Here is a 10,000-nt window from a genome sequence, read left to right as displayed (position 1 = left end):
GCAGTGTGCGTCTTGTGTGTGTGTTCGTGTGTGTGTGTGTGTGTGTCTGTGTGTGTGTGTATGTGTCTGTGTGTGTGTGTGTGTGTGTGTGTGTGTGTGTCAGTGTGTGTATGTTTGGGTTTAGTGCAGAAAGTGCAGTGTGCGTGTGTGTGTGTGTGTGTGTGTGTGTGTGTGTGTGTGTGTGTGTGTGTGTGTGTGTGTGTGTGTGTGTGTGTGTGTGTGTGTGTGTGTGCATGTTTTGAGTTAGTGCAGGTTGAAAGTTCAGTCACAAGTATAGTAGTGCAGGTGGAATGTTCAGTCGCAGATATGGTGGTGGGGGATGGGGGGGGGTTGTCAGTGGCCTTGCTGGCTAGAGGCTGACAGTCGAGGGAGAGTGGGTTGAGTGTTCAGCATCTTGATCGCTTGGTGCATTGTGCTGCTCGCCAGCCTGGTGGTACGGGAACGGAGGCGCCTGTACCTCTTTCCAGAGGGCAGGAGGCTGAACAGTTTGTATGCAGGGTGGCTTGTGTCTTTGATGATCATCAGTGCTTTCCGGGTGAGGCGTGTGGTGTAAATGTCCTGCAGGGAGGGGAGTGGTACTCCAATGATCTTCTTCGCTGTGTTCACAACACGCTGGAGTGTCTTCCAAGTCCAAGTACAGTCATTTTTGCAGCTTAAAATGGCTATTTTTGGAAATTCAAAATGGCTGACCATGGAGAAGATCCCCCTTTTCATGTAAGAAAAGTGCAATTTTTCCAGTCATAATGAATACTTAAAATTTGATGCTGGTGGTAAGTATTCATGAAAAAGGTAACATTAGTGAATGGATAGCATGAATTCTGGAAATAAACAACTAAAAATCTCACACAGTGTCCCTTTAAAGTTCCCAAATTCCCCTTGCCATTTCCTATACTGATATCTGAAGCCCAATTTACATGCAGATCGTTCTGGTTTCATGGCTAGTCTATGCAAAAAGTCAAAGAATGCGCGCACATCAGTGGCACAGGTGCTGGACCAAACGTAAGATAACTGAGAAGAAAGTAAAGGTCCGCAGCACTGTTGAATTCTCCCAAAATATTTATTCATGGCTAGTCTGCCTAGAACTAGTGGGCAACACCCCGTCAAGATGACCCCCTGGAAGGCCATGGTAGAAAAAAACCCCAAGAACTGCAGAGTAGAGAAGAGAAGAGAGAGTGAAGTCGACAGCAGTGGGAGAGAGAGAATGCCTCAGCATGTCAGACAACTTCTTCACACTATCCCAGAGGGAGGCCATGACAAGGCAGTCAGGAGAAACCAGCTCATGTAAATGGCAACAAAAAACAATTTTACTGAATTTTGCAGTACTAAAGTATGGGAAACAGCATTTGGACAAACCACAACGGTACTGGGAAAACATTTTGTGGAGTTTTTAACAAACCAAAAATATTTGTGACGAGGAACAAAAATGTCAAAACATCTGGTAGAAATAGGCTGTGCATTTTCAACACACATTCCATTGTACATTCTCCCACCAGTTAAGTACAGTATGGTGGAAGAGGATGGATACTGAGGTCATTATATCGGAACTCTGGGTTCAGATGACTGCCATGATTCCTTATGCTTATCAACAAAACACTACAGGATCATTTAAGAGAAACTTCAGCCAAGAAGAAGCTGGTTGGTTTGGTACCCCATGGCCAGAGAGAATGGATAACTATGTATGCTCTTAGAATCTCTGTCATGACCAACGGAAATAACAGCAAATCCAAAGCACACTAACGGGGACAATTGTCTGCCTTTATCAAGGAGCCTGGTCAAAACCCCATTGAGATAATGGGAAATAAACGGTCTCGGAGACAGAAACACAAAAACACAGAGTTTGATCGTATTGCTTTCCAAAACTAGTATGATTTGAAAAAAAAAAAAAAAAAAACACCACCCCCCAGCAAATCGATCACAGAAGTGAAAAAAATTGACATAATACAAGTCAGCAATATGTGGACGTCAAAGTACTAAATAGAAATCCCAGAATTACATAATAATAAGAAAAAAAAATAAAAAACGCCTTCAAACGACTGAGAGAATACAATCTACTTTATGTGAAGAGGGATTTGCTTATGGTGCAAAAGGGAGACTGCTCCAGAGCTTGGGGGGTAGCAATGCAGATAGCGCTGCCCCCTTTAGTTTGTCGGCATGAGAAAGGGGGAGGGGGGAGTGCAATGCGCCCCATATGTGCCATCTAACAAACAGGTAACGGATATTACATAAGCAACAGAGCACCACTCTCCTGGGGGACATCCGAGCGTGTGCGTGCGCTGCAGCACAGCACGCCATTGGCTGCTGGCCCTGTGACATCACGCCTGACGACATGCGTACACACGTGCACACGCTCACACAGACATCGTTTCTCTCTGACACACATACACCCACACTCACACACACGGGGCTGTGCGCATCACAATGTTCAGAGTGCGTGTCAGAGCATGGGCCGGGGGAGAGGTGCGCATGTGGCCATGTGCGTGTCTCTGTAGTGTGTGTGTGTGTGTGTGTGTGTGTGTGTGTGTGTGTGTGTGTGTGTGTGTGTGTGTGTGTGTGTGTGTCCGTCCATCCATGTGTGTGTTAACTAGCTATCTCTGTCTCACACGCTCACTCAAGGAACTGAAGAGATTCATTCACATATATATACTATAGATAGTTAAAGTGGCGCGGGCAGACACACACATGCACACGCACGCACGCACACATACACCGCGAGAGCCTGCAGTGCGCAGTGGCGGCAGCAAGCATGAATAATATGACAGAGCAGTGAATTATATAAGTGCTGTACTATGCTGCGATAAAGCTGCAGTTAGCTAGGGCAGCACAGCAGCACGGCAGAGCGAGAGAGGGAGAGAGAGGGAGAGAGAGAGCGAGCGACAGCGAGAGCGAGAGCGAGAGAGAGAGAGAGAATTGTGAAAGGAACAAGCAGAAGAGAGTGATATAAGAAGGGAGGCAGAGGACCGATAGGGAAGAGGAGGAGTGGAGTGTGTGTGTGTGTGTGTGTGGGGGGGGGGGGGGGTGGTACATAAAGATGGGAGGAGAGCTAGAGAGGAGAGGAGGAGGAGGGGAAGAGAGCTAGAGAGGAGAGGAGGAGGAGGGGAAGAGAGGACATTAAGGCATGGCAGGAGAGAATGAATGACTGAACAAATGAATGGCCTCCAATGTGTGGGGGAAGCATCCACAGCAAAGAGTACCAAAAAATAGATTCATAATGACTACAGAGGAGAAAGGAGCATTGAAATGGAGTGGGAGAGAGTAGGTGTTTATGCATGGATTAAGAGAGACAGACGTCGAGATGAAAAACAGAAAAATACAGAGAGAGAGAGAGAGAGAGAGAGAGAGAGAGAGAGAGAGAGAGAGAGAGAGAGAGAGAGAGAGAGAGAGAGAGAGAGTACGTTTGAGTGAGGGAGAGATGGAAAGAAGAAGACAGGCAGAAGAGAGCCGATGAAAGGATCAGAAAAGGAAAAGTTGAAATGAGATTGTGTAGGTGTGTGTGTGTGTGTGTGTGTGTGTGTGTGTGTGTGTGTGTGTGTGTGTGTGTGTGTGTGTGTGTGTGTGTGTGTGTGTGTGTGTGTGTGTGTGTGTGTGTGTGTGTGTGTGTGTGTGTGCCACAGAGAAGGAGAGATATACAGTAGCACAGGTGTTTTTTTGTCTGTGCGTGTTCACTAGAAGAAGCATTGAGAAAGGAGGTGTGTGTGTGTGTGTGTGTGTGTGTGTGTGTGTGTGTGTGTGTGTGTGTGTGTGTGTGTGTGTGTGTGTGTGTGTGTGTGTGTGTGTGTTTCACTAGAAGAAGCAGTGAGAAAAGAGGTGAGTGGCGGAATGGTGGCAGAGTGGAGTTCCAGCAGTCAGAGCAAATTAGTTCCACAGCTTCAGATCACAAAATATGGCAATAATGAGAGAGAGAGAGAGAGAGAGAGAGAGAGAGAGAGAGAGAGAGAGAGAGAGAGAGAGAGAGAGAGAGAGAGAGAGAGAGAGAGAGAGAGAACAAAAGGGAGAGAGCCTCAGTTGACAAAAAGAGAGAGGGACCATGCAAGCGAGTGAGAGGGGAGAAACAAGAAAAGAAACTGCAGTGGTAAAGGACAGTGAAAGAATGAAAAAGACAGAGAGACGGGAAGAGGAGGAAGAGAGGGAGGAGTGAACAGAAAGAAAGAGAAAGGGAAAGAGGGAGAATAGAGGGCTAAAATGGAAGGAGTGAAGAGAGAGTACTAGAGCTATCTCACAGGATCTGTTACTGAGTGGGTGGCAGAGGACAGCAAATTGATCAGAGTGGAGTTTGAACACACTTCAGAAGACACACACACACACGGAAAGCAGTGCTATGGCAGGGGGTTCATTCACACTTGTCTCTTTGGGTCAAACACTTATAGTAAGACAGACAGACAGACAGACAGACACACACACACACACACACAGACACACAGACAGACAGACAGACAGACAGACACATACACATACACATACACAGACACAGACACAGACACAGACACACACACGGAAAGCAGTGCTATGGCAGGGGGTTCATTCACACTTGTGTCTTTGGGTCAAACACTTATAGTAACACACACACACACACACACACACACACACACACACACACACACACACTTCTATCCTCCATAGCAACAGCCTCTCCTGCAGAGATCAGTGGAGAGGAAGCTTCTGAAGGAGGAGAGGAGGGGAGGAGGGGGTGAGGGAAGGGGAGAGGGATGGGGAAAAGGAGAGAGAGAGAGAGAGAGAGAGAGAGAGAGAGAGAGAGAGAGAGAGAGAGAGAGAGAGAGAGAGAGAGGGGAGGGGGAGGAGAGAGACATATGAAGAAGAAGGGAAGGAGGGAGAGAGAGAGAGGGAGAGAGAAACAAGAGTAAGACAGACGAGGGAGAAAGAGTTCTCAATGGGTATGGCTGCGCGCGCGTGCGTGTGCGTGTGCGTGTGTGTGACCTTTCTGTGTGCAAGACAAACAGGATTTTGTGCGCAGTGTGAAGAGAGAGAAGCATCTCTGCAGAGGCATGCTTCACACCTGCTACTGACTGCACACAGGCATGCACATGCACACGCGCGCGCACGCACGCACGCGCAAACACAGTAACAACCCCCCCACACACACACACATTTCTACACAGTCAAGCACACAAAGCCCAATTGACACAAAGACAGTCAGACATACATTAGAGAATTCTGCGTATTTGGGTGTTCATGAAAGCAGTGGCTACGTCTGTGTAAGTGTGTCTGTGTGTGCGTGTGAGCCCGTGCACATGTGCGTGTGAGTTTACGCATGTGAACCTGCATGCATGCATGTGCACTATACGCTGCCACTTGAAATAGCATTGTGACATCTCAAGACGTTTCCATGCATGCCAGTTGACATTAACCATTAGCAGACAACTGCCACAGCCGCCACCACCACCACTCCCCAACTGGCACTGGGCAGCACCTGCTAACACGTCGACAACTGATGCCCTTTTGGCAATAGCAGCACTGCAGGAGGGGTCATGGAGGACACTGTGTTCTGGAGGAGCCGAGTGGAGTGGAGAGGAGGAGAGGCGAGGAGAGGGGAGGAGAAAAAGTGGGGCGAGGCGAGGCGAGGCGAGGCGAGGCGAGGCGAGGCGAGGAGAGGAGAGGAGAGGAGAGGCGAGGAGAGGAGAGGAGGAGAGGCAAGGAGAGGAGAAGGAAGTGGAGAGGAGAGGAGAGGAGAGGAGAGGAGAGGAGAGGAGAGGAGAGGAGAAAAGGAGAGGAGAGGAGAGGAGAAAAGGAGAGGAGAGGAGAGGAGAGGAGAGGAGAGGAGAGGAGAAAAAGTAGAGAGGAGAAAAAGTGGAGAGGAGAGGAGAGGAGAGGAGAGGAGAAAAAGTGGAGAGGAGAGAAGAAAAAAGTGGAGAGGAGAGGAGAGGAGAGGCGAGGCGAGGAGAGGAGAGGCGAGGAGAGGAGAGGAAAGGAGAGGCGAGGCGAGGCGAGGAGAGGAGAGAGGAGAGGAGAGGAGAGGAGAGGCGAGGAGAGGAGAGGAGAGGCGAGGAGAGGAGAGGAGAGGAGAGGAGAGGCGCGTCCTGAAGTGTCTGCAGTCTACCTGTTGTGCCTCCTCAGGATGTAGAGAGGATGAGAGGAAGAGAGTGAGAGATGTAGAGATGGAAATCATGTGTGTGAGTGGAGAGAGAAAGAGTGATGGAGAGAAAGGGTGTGAGAGAGAGAGAGAGAGAGAGAGAGAGAGAGAGAGAGAGAGAGAGAGAGAGAGAGAGAGAGAGAGAGAGAGAGAGAGAGAGAGTGAGAGTGAGAGTGAGAGTGAGAGTGAGAGTGAGAGAGAGAGATGCTGGGATCTGTCTTTCATCCTTTTCTCATGTGCTGAATTATTCACAGAGAAGCAGCAAAAAGCAGAGGGCTTCAATATTTCAGAGTGCAGCAGGCTGCTCCAGTCCGTACACTACTCCACACAACACTAAACTGCACGCTCACACAACGACACTACACAGCCAAGTACATACGTACTACACCCATATGAAACCAAATCCATACACAACTTACACTCTTCTCTTTCCCCTCTCGCACGACACATGCATGCACACACACACACGTGTAAATCCATACGTCGACACAACAGGAGCTACAAATACCACCTCCACACCAGCAACAGTACAAAGCTTAACTGCATACATATATCACTCTTTAGCTTCATACAACATACAGTATCATCTCTTTACTTGAGAATCTTGCCCACTCACTCTCTCTCTCTCTCGCTCGCTCTCTCTCTCTCTCTCTCGACATTGACAGAGTGATCGATCAGCAAAGGCTTGCACACTACAACAGGTCCTTCCATTATCCTTCAACACTCAGCAGCACATTTCCTTATTTGAGTGTTACCATAAACAGCTGAAACGACCCAAACATTTTGCAGACACACTCACATACTCTTCACTTTCCTCTCTCACACACACACACCCACATAAAGCGCATTGCAGTACCACACAGTTGTCTTTGTGACATTTCACTTCTACTAGCAGCTAAAAAAAGGCCATGTCAGAATCCTTCTACTCAGTAATGGAATTCCACTGGAACACTTTGTGCAACAAAAGTTACACTATCGCAGGGCAGGGGTAGAAACATGTTACGCACCAGAGTTGGTTATGATGGAACATAATTAAAGACCACATTTAAAAAAATACTAAAATATAATGACCATTCCCTTCACCATTTCACTTATACATGTAAAAATATGCTTTCCAGTCCAGCGTCACAAGATGCACATAATCATGCATCTTTTACCAATTAGTACAGTATAAATGTTCCATACACCAAAACCTACACATGATCATCTCTCTACATACCATTGATGGGTGTGCTGAAATTATAACCTGCTGTATATTGCCATGATTGAATAATGGGATTTAATTACATGTTTGAATGTATTTCTAATGTGTGCAATGTGTTCTATGGGAGTGCACCAATATGAAACATAACAGCAAAAAGATCCCACATGTACAAATTAGCAAGGAACGGCAATTACCGTGCATGCACACACACACGCACACACACACACACACACGTCAGTGCCACAGGCAGACAGACAGAGTGAGAGAAATGAAGCGATGTGGTGACAGAAGGACAGAGAGAGAGAGAGAGAGAGAGAGAGAGAGAGAGAGAGAGAGAGAGAGAGAGAGAGAGAGAGAGAAGGCAGTGAGAGAACGTCAGCAGACAGAACGACAGAACAGACGAGCAAACAGAAGGAGAAGAAGGGGGACAGCAGCCGGTCTGGAGGAGGGGGGGCATGGCGCAAGAAGACAGCACAAGTTCAGAATCAAAGACTATCTGGTAAGGGGAAAAAGGGGAGAAAAATGAGAGATGGAGGGCTAGAGATAGAGATAGAGATAGAGATAGAGAGAGAGAGAGCGCGCGTGCGCGCGAGAGAGAGAGAGAGAGAGAGAGAGAGAGAGCGAGAGCGAGAGTGCGAGAGAGAGTGCGAGAGAGAGAGAGAGAGAGAGAGAGAGATAGATAGAGAGAGATATATAGAGAGAGACAGAGAGAGCGTGCGCGCGCGNGCGAGACAGAGAGAGAGAGAGAGAGAGACAGAGACAGAGAGTGCGAGAGAGAGAGACAGAGAGTGCGAGAGAGAGAGACAGAGAGTGCGAGAGAGAGAGACAGAGAGTGCGAGAGAGAGAGAGAGAGTGCGAGAGAGAGAGAGAGGGAGGGAGAGAGAGAGAGAGAGGGGCAGAAACAGGGAGCTGCAGCATAGTGCAGTCATGAGTCAGCAATGGAGCAATGTCCCCAAATGTGAGCTGTGCATGTGTGTGAGTGCATGTGTATGCCAGTGTGAATAGAAATATGTGTGTGTTTAGATCTGTCTCTGATTATATTTGTCTGTGTGTGTGTGTGTGTGTGTGTGTGTGTGTGTGTGTGTGTGTGTGTGTGTGTGTGTGTGTGTGTGTGTGTGTGAAATGAGAGTGAATGGGTTGGAAAAAGGGACAGTGAGTGAGTGAGTGAGTGAGTGAGAGAGGAGAGAGAGAGAGAGAGCGAGAGAGCGAGAGAGAGAGAGAGAGAGAGAGAGCGTGCGCACACGCGAGAGAGAGAGAGAGAGAGAGAGGTGAGAGAGAGCGTGAGTGAGAGAGAGAGGTGAGTGAGAGCGTGAGTGAGAGAGAGTGAGAGAGAGAGAGAGAGAGAGAGAGAGAGAGAGAGAGAAAGAGAAAGGGAGAGAGAGAAAGAGAAAGGGAAAGAGAAAGAGAGAGAGAGAGATATTCTATGTAAGCGTAGCCCCTCTCCCTCCCTCTGGCTCTACTACAGCAGCTGTATTATGCAGCTGCGCTCCACATCTCGTAAATTCTACTGAGACATCAGCACAGTACATGGACATAGCCATACACACGCGCACACACGCACACACAACTAAGACACGGGAGTAGATTGACACATGCGCACGCTATTACACCGCTGGCCTGCAGTGTGTGCACGACACGTATTGTGGATAAGACCTTACCTTGAGGAGGAGTCGCTGGAGAAGAGGCCATCTCTAAAGGCAAAAAAGGAACATAGAAAAACGTAGCGTCAGGGCACTGTTTATACTAATTAGAAGTATACAGCAGTAGTAAGTATACAGTAGTAAGTAAGTATAAAGTAAGTACACAGGGAATGTTTTCCGTGTATGAGAGTGTGTGATGCGTATGGTATTTAAAACACATGTTTTTTTATTTTACCTTGAAATAAATAACCAGGGGAAACAAAATCCCAAACAAATTTCTTTTACAAGTGAGCCCAGGTAAAAAGTGTATGCACGCGCCTGTGTATACAGTATGCACGTGGATGTGTGTGCACGTGGATATGTGTGCACGTGTGTGTGTGTGCGTGCGTGTGCGTGTGTGTGTGTACGGTGGTATTGAGATCGTGAGAGCGTGCATGTGTTCATCGCGGCCCGTTCGTTCGGGCCTCCTCGTCCACAATCCGTCATTGTCACCCAACTGGGCCGCTGCTAATGAAGGCCACCGCACGGAGACCAATTAGAGGACCAGAGTGCCAACACAGACCTCTCCCATCTCTCTAGCCCTCTCCTCTCCATCTCTCCTCCTCTCTTTTCTTTCTTCCTCTCTCTCGCTCTCTCCTTTCTCCTCTAATCTTTTCTCTCCTCCTCATCTCCCGATCCCTTATCTTCCATCTTCAATTCTATCTTCTCTTTTCTTTCCTCTCATTCTAGGCCTCTCTTCCTCTCTAGTCTCACGCCGCACCCCCTCCTTCTTTTCTCTCCTTTCCATCTCTTTTCATTCTTCTCTTCCTTTCATTCTTTATCTCCCTCCTTCTCTCCCTTCTCCTTACATACAGTAAGCTAGCCACATCTAAACTTCATTCCCTCCCTCTACTTTTAACCCCCCTGTAACTTTGTCCTCAACCACCTTATCTTCAGTTCCTCATTTTTTTCTTTCTTTCATCATTTCATTTTCTTGCTTTCATTTCTCTGCCCATCTCTCTCATGCATCCCATCTGTGTGGTGGCACCGATGAATAAATTCCATATTTTCCCCCTGCACCTCTCCCATCTC

The 10,000-nt window shown here is 47.8% G+C and overlaps 1 protein-coding gene across 2 annotated transcripts in view; it reads right to left on the bottom strand.

Moving 5' to 3' along the window:
• Positions 1–10,000, bottom strand: part of tfdp2 (transcription factor Dp-2) — a 94,110-nt gene that overhangs the window by 28,149 nt on the left and 55,961 nt on the right. For both annotated transcript variants that reach the window (XM_063205642.1, XM_063205643.1), the window contains one exon: positions 8,948–8,980. In XM_063205642.1, coding sequence (XP_063061712.1) covers positions 8,948–8,980 — 33 coding nt within the window. The remainder of the gene's footprint in view (positions 1–8,947; positions 8,981–10,000) is intronic.

This window comes from Engraulis encrasicolus, chromosome 8, assembly GCF_034702125.1.
Source record: "Engraulis encrasicolus isolate BLACKSEA-1 chromosome 8, IST_EnEncr_1.0, whole genome shotgun sequence".
In the NCBI taxonomy this organism is placed as follows: domain Eukaryota; kingdom Metazoa; phylum Chordata; class Actinopteri; order Clupeiformes; family Engraulidae; genus Engraulis; species Engraulis encrasicolus.
This window is presented reverse-complemented; position numbering and strand designations above follow the sequence as displayed.